The 18,461-nt window shown below is 39.6% G+C and overlaps 1 protein-coding gene across 3 annotated transcripts in view; it reads left to right on the top strand.

The window, feature by feature from the left end:
* SNX10 (sorting nexin 10) overlaps positions 1 to 17,815 on the top strand; it is a 66,340-nt gene extending 48,525 nt beyond the window's left edge. For 2 of the 3 annotated variants that reach the window (XM_032872877.1, XM_032872881.1), the window contains exons 3-7: positions 3,663 to 3,749; positions 7,566 to 7,666; positions 8,073 to 8,171; positions 15,352 to 15,564; positions 16,020 to 17,815. In XM_032872877.1, coding sequence (XP_032728768.1) covers positions 3,663 to 3,749; positions 7,566 to 7,666; positions 8,073 to 8,171; positions 15,352 to 15,564; positions 16,020 to 16,101 — 582 coding nt within the window. In that variant the 3' untranslated portion in view covers positions 16,102 to 17,815. Of the gene's footprint in view, positions 1 to 3,662; positions 3,750 to 7,204; positions 7,315 to 7,345; positions 7,383 to 7,565; positions 7,667 to 8,072; positions 8,172 to 15,351; positions 15,565 to 16,019 lie in introns of those variants that run through there. The other variant, XM_032872882.1, reaches the window with a different exon arrangement.
* Positions 17,816 to 18,461: the final 646 nt, after the last annotated feature.

The following is an 18,461-nucleotide window of genomic DNA, read 5'->3' as shown; positions in this document are numbered from 1 at the left end:
TTTGCAGTCTTAGCACCGTAGTTAACTTGGCGTGTGCATTTGAAATGCATTGCTGTTCATAGAAGACTGTCTTCTCCCCCAGCGTAGTTTTAGAATATGTATTCCGCAGACCCCTACCCTATGTAAAGATTAGACCTAATGAATAATAATAATAGTAGAGTCTGAGAATTCCCACCCACTAAGATGAAGAAAAGACTTTTACTGTAATTTGCCATTATGCTGTCCATTCCTTCTACAAATATTAGGAAGGGCTTGCTCTGAGCAAGTGCTATGAAATTTTTAGGTCAGTCTATGTTTCACTGAGAAATTAACAGAGTTAGAGTGTCTGCTGCTGGGTTCTTAATAGTTTGTACTTTAAAAAATACATACAGTTGGTTAGCTTAATTGCTTATTGCCAGTGTCTGTGGGAGGGTCTCAATGCTTTGGGTTTATAAGCATTTTCCTTTCTTTGTGATAATACTTTATGTTCTTGTAGCACAAACTTTTTTTTTTTTTTTTAGGGAGAGCATAAGCAAGGAGTGGGGGTGAAGGGTGTGGGTGGGGAGGAGAGGCAGAGGGAGAGAGAGAATCTTAAGCAGGTTAAGCAGGCTCCATGCCCAGCGAGGAGGTTGACACGGGGCTCAATCCCACAACCCTGAGATCATGACCTGAGCGAAAATCAAGAGTCTGACGCTTAAGCAATGAGCCACCCAGGCACCCCTCCATTCACATAGCACTAAATGAACAACTTCCCAGCATTTTCAGCAGTGTTTTTTGATTTGATACTCCTAACAAACAGCTGAGAGAGGTTGGAACAGGCATTATTCCCATTTTCCAGATGTGGAAACAGAGGTTCAATGAATAAGTTCATAATTTAGAAAGTGGGTAAACGATCTCTAGTCTTGTGACCATAAGTCAGTGCTCTTTCCGTGAACAGGGACATGTTACTCAACGCTTCCAAGTTCACAGTTGGTCGGTTGCAACCAAACAGGGGGGAAAAAGCCCTGATTTTTTTTCAGAACTATTTGTCATTGCCACCATCGTCAATGAATAGTGTGTCAAGTGTTCAGGGGTTCTGTGATACTGTAGTAACTGTGGGTTTTGTAGTTTTAGTTCAGAATCTTTCTTGTTTTTTTTTTTTTAAATCACAATTTTGTGGCATGTTGACAAGTGGGTTTCCTTTTCTTTTCACTTTTGTCTCGTCTGTGTAAAGCCCCACTGTTTCGGTAACAGGTACATGTCTTCTGCTGTTCATGTAGAACATTCAGCTGTCGGAAATACTTAATTTCCCTTTTGGTCTATTCAAGCACTCCTGCCTCTCCAGTGGAAAAATGGAGCTGCCCGCACCCTGTGAGGGCACATGGTTCCCTGTGACCTGATGACTGGGTGCCTCTGGCTGGCGGGGCGGGAAGGGGTGGCACAGGATAACCTTGGCCGCTCTTACCAGCCTTCTGCCTTGCTCAGTGTGGGCTCCACTGACTCTCCACAGGCACAGTGGTGACCAGGGCCCACCATGCTTTTAGGGGCCCAGGAAAATGTTTTAATTTCCTTTAAAATCGGAAAAATAATATGCACTTTTAGATCAAACTGAAGGTTTTATTATATAACATTAATATAGTCATCTTCATGTCAGTATAGTCATAAAGTATGATTTTTAATTTTTTTTTTTTTTTTTTTTTTTTTGGCAGATAGGGCCCATGAAGGCAAAAGTACCCAGAGCCCAGGAAGTCAGAAGGCAGCCCTGAGTGTATGCCTGGGGGGTAGATTTGGGAAGATAAGTGTGGTCTACTCTGGACTCTGGTCTTCTCTTCCTAACCTGTTTGACCTTCTGTTTATTGATTCGTTGATGACAGGTTCATTCCTTCTAAGAACTCTAGGTGTGTGCAGAGCACTCGGGGAAGTGAGTTAAACATGCACGTCGACAGGAGACAGAGATGAAATGTGCACAAAGGCATCGTGCCTGGATTTTGTTCCAGTTTCTCTGGGCGGCTTCTCTTAGACTTTCATGGGCTTTTGAGAAGTAATGGCCAAAAATGTTTAGAGCATCACTATAATATTATCTCATTTTTATTATCTGTCTTCTAAATGACTTTAAAAATACAGAATGAAAAGATTTTAAAGTAAGACTTTGCGGAAGATTAATTTATAGTCCCTGTAGACTGAGGGCGGGCAGTGGGGCAGAAGTCTCAAATTCAAGAACAAAGTGTATGTTGCCTTAGTAGGTGACACTTGATAGGTGGCAAAAGGGAATGTGAACTATTTTTTTGCCTTTAAAAAAAAACCCTCTGTACTGGAAAATTCCTGTTTTATGATCTGTGTGACAGAATGGAGGTGCTCTGCCTAGAAAACACCATAATCTCCCTTCAGCTTCTGCTCTGGAATGTTCATAGCCTGCCTCTCAGATGTGCTAAAACAGAGCAGTAACAAATGTCTAGAATTTCAGCTTCAATGCACCGTTTTTAGATGAAAAGTTAAAATGGTTAAAATTAAATTCAGTTAGGGGCTCCTGGCCGGCTCAGTCAGTACAGCACACAATTCTCAATCTTGGGGCATTGGGTTTGAGCCCCATGCTGGGTGTAAAGGTTACTTAAAATCTTTAGGGGTGCCTGGGTGGCTCAGTTGATTGCCTGACTCTTGATTTTGGCTCAGGTCATGATCTCAGGGCTGAGCGGGGGAGGATTGAGCCCCATGGGGTTGGGGGGGGTTGGGAGGGTTGGGAGACTCTGAGCTCAGCAGGGAGTCTGCTTCTCCCTCTCCCTCTGTCCCCCCCCACCCCCCCGCTCATGCTCGCTTTCTCTCATATGGTCTTTCTCTGAAATAAATAAAATCTTTAAATAAAATAAAATAATTCGTTCATTTAGCAAATTTGATCACCCAGTGAATAAATTAAAATTCAAAATTTATTATGCCATACATGATCATTTGTTGTACATGCTTTCATATTTTTAAACTAAGCTTATTTAGTAGAGAGCACTTTTTGGAAAGTATTGTGTTTTAAACTTTATCCTGTATTTCCAAATCTTAATTTCTTTAAAAAAGAACGAGATTATCTGCTGTGATTTTTTTTTAATATCGCTAACTTTTACCTATAATAGGAAGTTATTATGAAGATGAAATGATTTACTATGGGGAAAATATATTTTTAAAAATAGAAAAGCATGGGGTAAAACGTGTTCATCCTTCTCTTAATAAGTTATCGCTGCTTATTCTCATGAAGCTTGGCTGCCTACACAAAGTCATTTTCATCTCCCATTGCTTGCTTTTCATATGACCTTTGCTACTCTTTTATATTTTGTTCAAGGGAGTGATTTCATTTTCATGTAGAGAGATGAAGAAAGTAAGAAATGGCTACTTTTAAGATTTGAGAAAAATGTGAACATATTTTTCATGATTAAAAATGACAGCCTAATTTCTGAGTACACTTTCTTACCATCCTATAACCTGTAAGACTACCAAGCAGGGCACCTGGCTTGGTTTTGCAGTATTTAAAAAATTCCATTTGTGGCAAAAGTGCCTTTGGACTTCCTGTGGTGCCTGATTCATTAGCTCTACTTCTTGTTTTTTTAAAGAATTCATGACCACAGCTCATTTCAGTTTTGTTTTTGTGCCATCACTTCCCTCTGCTCTTTCCAGCCTTGCTCGCGATTCTGAAAGACATCTCTTTGTTTATGATGCCCTTACAGGAGTTTGTAAGCGTCTGGGTTCGAGATCCTCGGATCCAGAAAGAGGACTTTTGGCATTCCTATATTGACTATGAGATATGTATTCATGTAAGTATGCAGTCAATGTTGACAGAGATCATAGCAATTTTTAGGTGGCATGCATCTCTTATACTTGAAATTTGTACCGATTTTCCTAACTCAGCTGGATTTGAAAGATTACAAGTAATGCCTGTATCTCAAACAAAGTAGTCAGAGGGCTCCTAAAGCTGGAAAATTCCTCATTTGAGTTCCTTCTTGTACCTTCACTAATATTAATATTTTAATGTTTATTGCCCTCATGTATGAATATGTGAATACATCTAAAATTCACAGGTAAAGAGTATTTATAGCTCACTAATGGCATTTCTTTATGATCTGTTATAGCATATTTCTGGGTAATATATTGCCTGATAAATCTTAGGTTTTGAAAGGATGTAGAGCTCTCTGGAAAACTGATGTGTGGTGGTTTTATATGGAGAGTAGGAAAGGAGGAAATGAACATGTGCAATTATTTTGCCTTAGTCTAGATTCTGAGTAATTAATGTCAGTAAATAACTAGAAATGATGTACTTTGTTTGGAAGTAATACTTTATTATAATCTTTCAAGTAACGTTGTGTGGTGTGTGGCCTTCTGTGATCAACTTGAACAAGGGTCAGCAGACTGTTTTTATAAAGATCCATGTAGTAAATGTCTTCCGCTCTGTGGGCCATGTATTTGCTCTTGAAACGTTTCAGTTCCTCTGCTACAGGGCGACAGCAACCATACACCATACATAAATGAATAATTGTGTTCCAGTAAAACTTTATTTGCAAAGACAAGTGGCAGGCTAGTGATAGTTTATTGGCTGCTGATCATGAAGATAGTCACTTTTCCCATCTGATTTTGTCCGGAATTCTCTTGGGAGCATGGAAATAGACTCAGATTTTTATCTGTGACTATATAGTTCAAGTGAAGTAAAATTTAACCACCTTTAATTTCCCATTGTGAATACTTAAATTGGTCTGTTGGAACCCAAGCATCAGCCATAACCCCCCCCCCCCGCCTTTTTTTAAGAATTGCTTTTTTGTTGATTGCATGGAAGGCCGCTGCCAGGGTATACCTTGTATTTTGATTTTGCTTTGGTTTTTTACTCATAAAGTCATACCAGATATGCATTCTGTGTGGAAAACTGTAACATGAGTATGTAAGACTAAGCATTTGAAAATGAAATGAAATTCTTTAGTTACCTTTTTAACTTCCTCTAAAAAATATGTCGGTCCTTATCACACTTTATGGTAGATGTGAAATTTAATTATCCTCAGGGATTAATGAAAGCATAGATTTTTCTCTGCTACGTAAATAGCGTAAGGTGATTCCAGAAATGTCTGTCTTGTGCCAGAAATGATAGGTTCCTCCAATATTATTTGATGGTGTTGCAGCATTTCTCTGAAATGCTAATAAATTAACAATGTATAGATCTTCTGGGCTTGGTAGATAGCAGAAATAAGCAAATACATTTAGAGGAGCTTAATAAATGAGTGATCTCAGCATAGTCTGGTCCTAAACTGTCCATACCTGTTTCTGATTAGGAGTGGGTGGGGGAGGGGCCTGGAGAGCTCTCCTGAGCCTCACTCAGATGCCAGACAGGTAGAGAAGCTGGGGGTTAACCCATTTCAACTAACCTTAAGGGAAAATGATACCAGGTGACTCTGAAATCTTAGCATTATTGGGAATTTTAAACTAGTGGACAGTATATTCTCTCCTGACCTTCTCCTGCTGATGAAGGACTTACAGATGGACCTTTGTCTGGTGGAGGTACCAGATGGCTCTCCAGTTGGCTTCCATGTTATTGACATGAAATGAAAGGGAGTTGAAATGGACCGAGTCCATACCTGAGGTGTCAGGATTCCCTGCAGTGGCCTGGTCCTATCTGTGGTAGGAGCACTGAGAAGATGTCTGCCCAGGCCTTGTTAGGGCACCGTTCTGGTGTCAACAGCCTGCAGTCTTAGTCCCCCAGGGTCTCGTTAGAGTGAGGCCCTGGTGTGCTTTGAAATCCACACATACAACATTACTGCGCCCCAAACTCCATCTGTTGCGTTTGCTGCCGTATTGTCAAAGGTGATGGGGTTCAGACCAGTAGCTGCTTTGGAGGCAAATGTCTGAACCTCTCTGCCTTCTGAGGTTTTCTAACTTTATCAAGCTCAGGAGTAGCAGGAACTGTGCCATACGTTTCATGGAAACAGTTGAAGAACTCCGGCCCGAAGTCACTTACATTTGCCAATGAAAACAACTGCTGGGTGCTTATTAAGTGGTAGAATCATAATGATTTTGAAAGGATATAAATCTTGGGGGCAAGCAGTTTTCTCACTTGGCAATGTAAAGGTTATAAAATAGAATTTTGAAATAAATATAGAGAATAGAGATCTCCTTGAAAAACCAGTAGACAGATTTTTGCCACTCTCTTGTTTGCACAAAGGAGAGAGGAGAAACCTATTTCCCAGTCTTGGGTTCACTGCTGTTTTGCTTAGGATGGGGACTCTGTTGTAGGTGGCTTTTCCGAAGTCGGCTGTAAGGTAGTTGGAAGGAAACCAACATCTCCTCTCTAATAATAATATTAATAGATAATATTTGCCAGGTGCTTATGAAATAGGTATGTCCTCCTCCATCCCCATTTTACCGTTCAGCAAACTGGAGTTTGAGTGTCCTGCTCTACATCAGAGCCGGGCCTGGCATGTGGGTTCCCCACACAGATGCTTGTCCCTCTGTACCACGCCTCACTCTGCCTTGCACATCCCATAGAAAAGGAGGACGAGTTCTCTTGTTTAAAAGTGATTTCAGGACACCCTGGTGACCCTCTGCACCTGGAGGTCACGGGACAAAGAGCTCCCAAGCATACAGACAGGCCGCCCAGCCCCACTTACTCTGGGCTGTGTGGGGCCAGAGCGGCTGCTGTGGTAGACACAGCCTCTCCTCCCCGTGGTCAGCCCCCAGCACCCACTCCCCCCAGACATCCTGATCGCAGTGTCAGACAATCATGATTACACAGAGAGAATCCCATTGGGATGGGCGTGTCTGCCTTGATCCTGGTGGTTCTAGGGGGGCTGCTGCTTCTAGCTCGGCAGAGTCAGAGGAGACCCTCCCAAGATGCAGACAAAAGATAAACATAGGAGAGAGAAGACCCACCATTCAGCAAGTTAGAACATTGGAAGTAAGATCAATGACACTGATAGGTTCTAGAAGAAAATCTGGGCATAAGTTGGGGAAGCAGTCTGCTGAGAATGTTCAGGGTATAAACATGGTTTGGGTGCAGGAAAATGTCTGGGTTGGTGCTGTGGCAGCTCTTGCGGTAATTTCACTCCTCCCTACCACCCGCTCCCCCAAAAGTGATTTCAGGATGCCTGATGATTTGTGTGATCTGTACTGATGGCCGTATCAAGGATATGATGGCTTCTTGTGGTATCGTGTCAAGGGCTGTAAGAAGGGCTCTCTAATTCCCGAAGGCTTCTGCAGCTCCACAGACGGAATGATGGTGTTAAAATGGGAGGGACGACCCTGAGTTTTTATTGGTCATTTAAACTTCAGGATTTGTTTAATTTTTATGATTCATCTTTGAAAGCACTAATAGGTGAGCAGGAGGCTACCTCAGGACTCAGGGAACAGCAGGGTCCTGCCTTGTCTCAGGGCAACACTGCTCATTGATGTCACCCCACTGGTCTTCAGAGGTGGGTTTTGTACAAGATGGGATGTACAAAAAAAAAAGTACAAAATACATACAGATTTATTTTTGGTTTTTAAAAATCCTATTAAAAAGGAATATGGGTGTATATATAGTGAATTAGAAATGTAAGAAAAAACTCTTTTTTTTTCCTTAAGTGAGGCTTAAATGTTTCTTTTTCTTTAAACAGACCAATAGCATGTGTTTTACCATGAAAACATCCTGTGTGCGAAGAAGATACAGAGAATTTGTGTGGCTGAGGCAGAGACTCCAAAGTAATGCATTGCTGGTGTAAGTGATTTAAATAAGGGATACTGAGGAGACTTTATTATTACAGCCAACATTTAAAAATTTGTCGGGCATTAAGATATATAATATATGAAGGGTTTTGTAGGTTTTCTTCTTGATTGCAATATATAATTTGAGTTAGTTTTGTAGCTACTACATTTGAATTCAAAATTTACCACTTGAATTTCCCCAGCTTGATGTGTATTGACCGTGAAAGGTCTAAAAAATGTTTAAAAATGGGTTTTTCTTTAAGTTAATTGATTTTCTTATATCCTTATTATGTAACTATATGTGCCATATTGTACATACACAACTATCTGATAGTTACATGATAATTCTCACACATAATTTGCTTTCACTAAACCACCTTGATTTGATAATTTAAAATTTTTTTTTTCTTTCTCACAAGACAACTACCAGAACTTCCATCTAAAAACCTGTTTTTCAACATGAATAATCGCCAGCATGTAGATCAGCGTCGTCAGGGTTTGGAAGATTTCCTCAGAAAGTAAGTGCACAGAAACTCTTGTGGCCAGACAGCAGTTGTGAGCAAAGTGCTTTGCATGAGTGAAGTGTCCTCTAATTATGTGGGGGAGAAGATCACTGTTCGGAAATGCTAATGATGATAATCTAGAGCCGAGCTCCGTAGTTCATTTCCTATATTAGAGCGCCATCTTGTGGCTTATCTCACACGGTGCACATCCGGGACCGCATCTTCTAGAAGGAAAACAATGAGCTAATTGAGTTTGGTAATAAATGTGTGTATGGTCCGTGAAGCTACAAATAAGAGCCAAATTACTTGGGAGTTTAGCTGACAAAGGTAAAATTTGCCAGGAGGCAAACGTGCCTTATTAAGAAGGTACTTCTTAAAAACTGTCTGTATTTACCACACTTGGGACTGATGGACCAAAATCAGCTCCATGATGGGCTGCTAGTGAATACTTTCCTGGGTTCTTCTAAAGAAAAAGTTTAACTGTGCTCTTTGGAGGGAGTGTTTTATAAGGGAGTAGTTACTGGTGTTTGAATAGTCTGGGTTATTAACTCTGGATTGCTTGCTGATGGTAGGTACTGCAGTTAAAGTAACTCTAATTTGCACTACTGTAATTTCTTTTTCCCACTCTGGAGTGCTAGAATACCCATCCCGTGAAACAGCACATTGTTTGTACTCAGACGCTCAGGCCAGACTTCCTGGGTTCAAATCTTGGCTCTGCTACTTATTGGCTGGGCTTGGGCAAGTCTTTTACCTGCTCTGTGCTTGCGTTTTGCCATCCATAAAATGGGGTTAATAATAGTATGTGCTTTGTAAGTTGTTGAGAGGAGTGAGTTGATGACAGTAAAGCACGCACATCGCTTTGGCATGTATTGTGTGGTTTTGACCATTATTATTTTAATCCACTTAGACATGAAATAGCTTTGAGCTAATTTTCTGAACTTCTTATTTTGTAGATTAGGAAATGGGCTAAGTCATATGACTACTGGTTAGAGGCAGGGCCCAGTTTCCTAAGCTCCCTTTCTTTTTCTACTGACTTCAGGATCTGAAGTAATGTCCTTTGGCGTTCACTGCATGGTCCCTTAGAGCTAACCTGAAATAATATACTGCCTTCTCCCCATATGGCTCACTCATAAAGGATTTGGATATTAAGTATGCACATGAATATTAATATTTATTTCCATTAGGTTGATATAGTGTCTTTCTTTGGAAGGGGTCATGGAGACATACAGAAACATCCAAGATTATAAATTGAGGAAGGGCCAGAAAAGAAAAAGAAGCCAGAGGAATAAAAATGACAAGAGACCAGAAGAACCCATTAAGTCCTCAGGATCCGTTACAGTGGTATTCTCTTGGATATCACAGGCATGACAGAACAATGGCCTGGTCAAGTTTTTTCTGCCCATTCCCTTCGGAGACAGCTCTGATTTTAATTGTTGTCCCTCTGAGACCCAGGTGGCTGATGGCGTCTCCCTTAAGATGTGGCCCATGAGTCCAAGTTTGCCAAGCGGCCTGTCAGTGCAGATGCTGCTTGGGGGAGCCACAGACTGGCCATTGGCAGTGAGGCCTGGATGGGGACAGCCCCATCCTGCAGTCACTGTTGGCACTGGGAAGCTGCTTGTCTTCTGTGGAGAAGTCTCCTTATTGGAGATCAAAGGACAGCATGTGTCTCTGTATTTATACTGTGAGTTAAGCATGGGGCGTGTGTTTTTGACCAGGAATCACTTCACTGTTTTGTTTTTTAAAGATTTTATTTATTTATTTGACAGAGATCACAAGTAGGCAGAGAGAGAGAGAGAGAGAGAGAGGAGGAAGCAGGCTCCCTGCTGAGCAGAGAGCTGGATGTAGGGCTCCATCCCAGGACCCTGGGATCATGACCTGAGCCGAAGGCAGAGGCTTTAACCCACTGAGCCAACCAGGCGCCTCTACTTCACTGTTTTGAAAACGACCTTTCCTTCCACAGCTGATCTACCAAATTAACGTCTGAGTGATGCCACTTGGCTGCAGAGCGGGCAGGCTTGGGCTTGGTTATTTTTGCAAACTGTGCCACTTGGCTGCTTGTGTACTGCATTCGTTCGATGTGGACATCTTAGCAGAAGGGATCCTGGATCAGGAGCTTGAGGGGCTGGGTTCCTGGGCTCCCGTGAATCACAGCTCCGAAGTTTGTTCTGGCTATCCAACCTCAGAAAAGCCCCTTGATTCTTGTGTCCTGCCTCAGGTTGCTGTTAAAAGTGCGATCATGAAACACAGGTGCTGCTTGACCTCGTGGGTTGTGTCATTAAGATGACACTTGGAAAGGACGCTGGAAACCTATTTATTGTCTACTCGGGGCCAGGCTGGGTCCTGGGGAAATACGACCGCACATGGTGGACCCAGATCCTTACTCTCTAGAAGCTTCCATTCTGGTGGGGAAGTACTGTATCCATGTCAGGGGAAAATTGGGTCTGGAGGGTCACCCAGAAATGCAGTCATGGAGCGCAGACCGAGTTCCCTGGTGTCATTATTTGTTCCACTACAGTGTGTGAACTCTAGTCTCAAAGCTGATGGGGTTCACATTGAAGATAAAAGCTGGTCCTTCTACATGGTTGGAACTTGAAGAAAGCAAGGAGTCTGTACTACCACGATTTGGATTGAAGCCTGACCTAAATGGTGTAGACATTGTGGCCGCTCCGGGTCCTCCTGACCCTCTATTCTGTGACCCCCACATTCTGACGCCTGGCGGTCCTGTTCTCCAGTTTGTGTAGAAGTAGCAACCTTGCAGGTCTTTGCCCCCCCGGGAACCCCTCAGCCCCAGCCCACTTGGGGAAATTGGATACGGCGTGCAGCTCTGCCTTCTCGGTGCTGGGTCCTGACCCCAGCATGACATACCCCCGAGGCCCCATTCACTGCCCGTTAAGGAAGGTCACTATCAATAGCCCACACTTCGATTTTTTTGTAACTTTAGGAACTTGAGAGGGAAGACACCCTAACATTAAAATGGGAAATATGCTTGTGTTGTAGATTTTTAACATGTATTTTTCAAATCTGGTTTTTATGGAGGTTTTGAAGTTATGAACCGAGAACAGTATGTATGTTCAAATACTTTGAAACAAAATGCTGCTGTCTCTGCCCATATGTGTGTTCATAAGTATATATTTGTTTTTTTTACCTTAAGGTGAAATTATATATCTTTAATAACAAAGTACATATCCAGGCCAGTCTTTATAAAGGAGTTGGGAAGTTGTTTCTTTGACTAGGCACCAAATAATAAGTCATACCATTTATTGAACACTTGCTCTGTGTTTAGCTTTTTACATGTTTTATCTCCATTCCTACAATAATATTAGGAATTGGGTATCATCTTGATTTTATAGACAAGGAAATTATAGGAAAGGTGGAGGCAACTATTAATTCCAGGAACTGGCAAGTTTATAATTAGTGGACCTCTTAAATGCTAGCTAAATTTAGTCAGGATGATGGTGACATTTTTCAAATGCAATCATTTTCTCTCAATCTTGGCTATAATTGCCCTTTTGGATTTTTCCCCCCTGGCTAATTGTAAATTGTAAGTCTCTTCTATGAATAGTTATGGAAAAAGAAAGTTGTAGACTAAAATTACAAAGTGTTGGTAAGTCACCAGCTATAAACATGGCAGTCCTACTAATTTATGTTTGATTCATATCGCGATGGGAGACAGCTTTCCTTCTTTACTGAATTCATCCTGTTAATATAACTATATATACCTTTCAGTGTAGACTTTTGTATTACAGTTTTCTATTTCTTTTCTTTTTTAAAAAATATTTATTTATTTGACAGATAGAGATCACAAGTAGGCAGAGAAGCAGGCATAGAGAGAGGAGGAAGCAGGCTCCCCGCTGAGCAGAGAGCCTGATGCGGGGCTCGATCCCAGGACCCTGGGATCATGACCTGAGCCAAAGGCAGAGGCTTTAACCCACTGAGCGACCCAGGCGCCCCTACAGTTTTCTATTTCTTAAAAATTTAAGGAATATTATAGTTTTTATTTAAAGGATGGAAACCATGGAAACACTAGTTTCTTACACACACACACACACACACACACACATATCTTTATAAGTCTTTGTGTTCAATAGAGGGCACCAAAGCACAGATCATGAATGTCTTCAGTAAAGATTTGTAGGTTTTATTTATTTATTTTTTTCTCATGGTAAGAGGTAAACAGGCTGAATTAATTTTTTTTCCCTACATCCCAGTGCTAACCTTCCACACTCTATACACATGTGTATATATCATTATATTGGGTTCAGTAGACAGGGCATCCTTAGTTAGGATTAAGTGGTTTTGCATAGCTATATATTGTTCCCAACTGAACTAGTATATAATACACCTAATAAAATCATGTTGAGGAAAACCAGATTTCAACTGTGTCCAGTTCAAGTGAAAAACAGGATTTGCTTTGTTTAGTTTAAAGTTGTTTTGGGGGAAAGGAATAACTTTTGACTCATGTTGTAAATATCTTTTAAGACGTTTCTTTAAAATTCTAGAGGCTGTTTTCTGCTCTTTTTATAAAGCCTTGAAAATTATATACATTTACTTTTATGGAAGCTTATAAAGATGACATTTTATTGACCGTTTTACAAAGTACTCTTTATATTAAGCTTGAAGTTGATTTTCTGCTATTAGATTTGTTGGTGGAAAATGTGGCACAAATACGACTAAGGTAAAAACAGAATTTAATATTATGACGCTGGCAGTCACAACATTCTGTGAAATACAGTAAACCAGATATTCCTTAAAACAAACTAGCTATGCTCACCAAACCAGATGGAAAAATACTTTCAAAATTTGGTATTTTTAACTGCGAGATGAAATACCTGAGAGTAAAAATTATGAATATGTTAAAAATTTACTTTGCTCATTTAAAACCCATCCCCATGGAGCACAGTAGCATAAATTTAGCCAGCCTGTCAGAAAGCCTTCCAGTAACCAAAACCGTGCCTAGCAGGGGTCCTATTTTTGCACTCCAGGCCCCTGTGGTTGTTCAGATCTGGCCTCCCTGGGCCACGGACCACTGGGCCACGGTCACATCCTCCCACGTCAGAATTGTGAGCTGGGTGTGTGCGGGCTGGGCTCCCTCTTGCTTTTCACCGTCATGTCCTCCAGATGGCAGCAGTAAGCAGAAAAGAAAACACTGGGAAATAATGAGTCTAATGTACAGTAAAATTGGAAATTGAATTATAGCTCAAGAAAAAGGACAGTAGCCTTGAGGTCCCAATCAGCCTGGACTCTGATCACTTTTGTTTGCTGTACCCATGTGTTAGGTTACTAGCAAGTTAATAACCGCACGTGAGCAGTTCAAGGCTCGGTAGAATTGCTTTAGACATGAAATAAAGCTAAAATGAATTTGTGTCCAATATCATTGGCATTAGTGCTCATTACTTTTGTGGTGTAATGCCTCAAACCATCTAAAATCAATTTTAAAGATTACCTATTATTTTATAAAGAAAATAAAACACATTTCCAACAGAAATAAAGCAGTGAGCGTAATCCTATGAACAGTTACTTGTGCGTGGCTGGCAGGAAAACCACTGACAGGACATGGGAAACTCTGCAAACACAAGTTAATATTAACGGGTTGTTGCCCTATAAATCTTCTTTTGATTTGAAGTATTTAAAACAAGAGTGGTAAACATTTGTAAATGTAGAAAATAAATCTCAAAGAGCAGTAAAAGGGATTTACTACTTTACTACCTGTACTTGGTAAATTAATCTCTACCATGTGATTTGGTCATCTTCTGGGAGAAGCCAGGGCAGAGGACATGGAGGGGAGGGGAAGTATTTAGCTGCTTTGCTGGAGATTTTGCCCTTTTAAAAGGCACAAACCTTTAACTTTTCCTTTTAGTAGGCCAGTAAAAATATTTTCCCAAGCTACACTTGGGAAGCCTGTTGAGGCTAGATTTTTGGCTGTGATCCTATACACGTGTAGACTTTTGCCTTCTTGAGGAAACAACTCTGTTTTATTTTGGAGAAAAGGAAGTCTTCTAGTGACCTTGGATTTTAAGTAAATTGACATGAATGGCCAAAAAAGATTTATTTTTCTAATTATTTGTGTAAAAATGCAGAATATAAGGGAAGGTTCATTTGGTCTGAAATATATAATCTATTTCATAGAGTTCTCTGTGCAAAATCCCACATTGGACAAAATTATTCTCAGGTTTTCATGTTTTAGTTTTGTCCCCTGTGTCTGGTCTGAGTGCCTCATAATAGATCATTATTGAACTATTCATAGAGATGAAATGATCATATGTCAAGATTTTTCCTAAAAAGGTAAAACCAGTTTTTATTTAAAAATAAGGGTGTACTTTGACTTAATTTCCTGTTCTGAGACATGCACTTCAGGGGGAAAAAGAAAAGCCCATGTTTGGTGGTAATATAAATTTAAGCAGGTACAGATTTGCTGGAGTCGTTTTTTAGTTTTCCATATAGTTCTGATGCACTGGTTGAAATCTGTACTCACTTTGTAAACTTTGACCTTGAATGTGGGAAGGCTAGTATGTACTTAGCACAAAATTATCATATTTTAAGTGGATATATGGTAAAATCTGTTGGAGCAATTTTATTTGGTGGCTTATTTTAACAACATAGAAACACAGTGCCACAGAAAATTATGGAGATTTCTAGTCCATCTTAGGTTTTTCAAAAAAAGCCACTTCTCAAATCAGCCCTTGTAAACATGTACATAAGCACACTTGTAAAGTTTTAAAATGTAAAACATGCTGAGAGATGTATTGGCTTTTTAATACAGTTTTTAATAGTCGTTGAAAGTTTTGATGTTTCATGACAGCATTGCCAATAAAGATCACAGAGCACACCTACTGGTTGGCAGTAAAACAAAATTTTTTAAGTAGCATACATTTCTATGACTATAAGCAAAATCTTTCCGTAATTAATCCACATGGTCATAGCAGATGGTTAAATTGAAGAAATGCCCTTGAAGTTATTCTTTTAACAGATGTTCTTAACTATTAGCTTCGTGTTTTTACTCACCTAAATTTCCAAATAATTGAATAAACCTTAACATATGCTTTCATCCTTCTAATAAGCAGAGTCTGTAATTGACGCAAAGTTTGCCACAGTGGAGGGACGACTTCGGTGGCACCTTTCTAATGTTTTGCTCTTTTCTACCCTCTAATCGTCCATCCCCGACCACCTCTCATTGCTCTTCTCTGCTTTCGCCCAGGGTCCTGCAGAACGCACTCCTGCTCTCCGACAGCTGCCTCCACCTCTTCCTGCAGAGCCATCTGACTTCGGAAGACATCGAGGCTTGCGTTTCGGGGCAGACTAAGTACTCTGTAGAAGACGCCATTCACAAGTTTGCCTTGATGAACAGACGTTTCCCCGAAGAAGACGAAGAAGGAAAAAAAGAGAACGATATAGATTACGATTCGGAAAGGTATTCCCTTGCATTTCGATGTGATGCGTATTTGTTTGTGTAACACGGAGTGCACATACACGTGTGTCTAGAGATATACACACACTTCACTTTTTTGTTGATGTAATACTAAGATAATGAAAAAATTAATTGACTGAGATTTTATTGAGCTGTGACAGCTCATCATAGCAGTCTTCACACACACCTCCACACTGAATTAATGAATGCAGTAGAAATTCAATTATCTGCATTCTGATTATGTGACTTTCATTTAGTCAGACTTGAATTATTCGCGTTTAAATTATCTAGCTAAAAAAATATCCAACTGCACTCCAAATGGCTAATTAAAAGTCCAAATTTCCTGTCTCTCTTTGTGACTGGAGATAATTAAAGTTCTCCTCTGTTACTCAGGCTTTGAGTGTGTTGTGAAAACCAATTTCCTCTTTTTATTATTTTCCCCCTCTCTTCTTTTCCAGTTCATCCTCTGGGTTTGGACACAGTAGTGATGACAGCAGTTCACACGGATGTAAAATGAGCACCGCTCCACAGGAATCCTGAAAAATAATTCCAATGTTACCATCTTAGGAAGAGCAAATGGGGTCCACTCATGGAGAAGAAAGCTTGCTAATAATATATCCTTACCTAAAGCTCACTGTCATGACATTAGGCATTTAAATTCTTGAAGACGTCAGGTTGTTTATTAGTGGCATTTTTATGTTGTCTTATTTAGGCTAAGCTTTTGTAAAAAGCAAAAAGGCCTGTGAATGCAAGTCCCCCTTAGAGGCAAACATTGTGGGTTAAAAACAAGATCCTGCCCTGGAATGAAATGATAGCTATGTTTAGAAAAACCTACTTGGTTTTACTCAATTTTAAAAGACAGGTATATAGGTAGCCTGCATTTAAAAATTCAGATAGTGCATTCCTTGAAGTATCAGTGGGACAGTGTTCGCAGAAACACAGCCTGTATGATCTTAACTGCTATGAAGCCTGACAGCATAGACCAGGCCGCCTCTCTCAGACATGTGGCTGACATCTTGTGAGCACTTCCCCTGCCCTGGGAAAGACACTTTGCTTTTGGATGTTTGAAATATTCTAAGACGTCTCACCTTTCCAGTACTTTATGTCACACTTAGATGGAAGGTGCATCTTATGAGTAGAGACATGTTAAAATAATGTTGATGTCTTATACAAAAACAGAAGTAGCGCTAGTCATGTTGCTTATATTTGCAATCTAGAGATGCAGAAATACATTTCATGGTCCAGATTCACACATGGTTTCTGGAAACAAATAGTTTTCATTATCGTTGTGTGATTAGAATTTACGGGTTAACTATTTTCTGACTAAATGTGCAATTTCTTATCACTAGATAACTTCCAGTGTCAGTGGTGGTCACTTGTCACTTATTTTTAAGTTATAAGTGGGATCTTCTAAAAATTAGTAAGTTTATCAATAAATATTCCCATAATTTCGAAAAGAATGTCAACTTGCTAATTTAAGAATTCTTCATTTTTAAAAAGCCCTTCTTTTAAGGCATCTGCCTGAGGATTGGTCATTTAATAAAATATCTTCTTTTTTAGTGGCCCAAAGATAAAAGGTCTTTAGATAAACTACACCGAACTTCAAATTTCAGATGAGGCAGCATTTTCTTGAGATAATTATCCACGTTTCTTCTTCGTTGAATGGTACGAAATATCTCTGAAACCACTGGGAAGATATTTTTACATAACTGGAATAACTTGTTGCTTTAATTAAATGTTACCTCACCTCATTTTATTTTAACTGGGAGTTTAAAAGTTACCATATTATTAAAAAGTCTTTGAAACACTCATAACTAAGAACAGAAAAAAATTCAATTTAGAATAAGAATGATCTTACTTTTTCCTTCTTCTTTTTGTTTGGTCCAGAGCATTATTGAGCTTTTGTAAATATTTTGATTTAGTGTGTCCTGGATCTTGTTACTTTATCATCTAAGACTCATTGTTTTAGTACAGGGGGAAAAAAAGAGTGAGCAATTTCTTTTTCTCTTGCTAACATGTAAAGTTTGCCATCCAGTCATTTAAGAGCGATCCCTAGCTTGCTGGGCAATATGTATTTGAATTCACATTATTTCTGTTTTACAGCAGTTTTTGAAAGCATGTAATGTGCCACCGATTGTCATATTATTTTTAGATGATGTAACATAGCCATCAAAATTGATATTAAGTATGCCTAATACTGTGGTATGTAAACTTCACAAGATCATCGTTTTCACATTAAACGTGAAAAAAACAAGTTCAGTTTGTTGGATCACTTATTTTATACAAGAGGATATATTTCTTCTGACTTACACCTAAATTCAGTGTGTTTTTGAACAAGCTGTAAATTTTAATGAGAAGCTTTGGTAGGATTTGGTTTAAGAGTCACTATAGTTGTGCACATTTGAGGCTTTTAGCCTTGGTTTGGTGGTTGTGATATCTAACCACTGGCTTCTTAAAACTGATTTTCTGGAGCTGAGATATTTAGGTGAACTTCAGCCCCTAGTGGCTTTTTGGCTTTGTTCTAGTCCCTTATATTTCTCTGGTGTATTTTTCTAAAGTTTTCTTTAGGAAAAGAACATAATTCCTAAGTAACTAAATTAAATAATTGTTTATTTAAAACTATCTTTAATGGAACTTAAATTTAAAGAATTCTAATCTTGGATGCTTTATGATTTCACGTACAGCAAAACTGTATTTCCATGGCTAATTCGGAAAGGATAAATGATTCACCTGTAAAGCCATTTTATGTGTTTTGTTTGAGAACTGATCGTATACATAACCCAGAGGTGTCAACAATGAAAGTCAACAACCTGTTACTTAGGGCTTTTTTAAAGTCTCACTTGGAAGAAAGTCATTTAGATGGCCAGTTAAAATTGCAAGTTTTAAAAATTACCGAGGAA

Source organism: Lontra canadensis, unplaced genomic scaffold (assembly GCF_010015895.1).
Source record: "Lontra canadensis isolate GAN:19392208 unplaced genomic scaffold, GSC_riverotter_1.0 scaffold2, whole genome shotgun sequence".
Classification (NCBI taxonomy): Eukaryota; Metazoa; Chordata; class Mammalia; order Carnivora; family Mustelidae; genus Lontra; species Lontra canadensis.
This window is presented reverse-complemented; position numbering and strand designations above follow the sequence as displayed.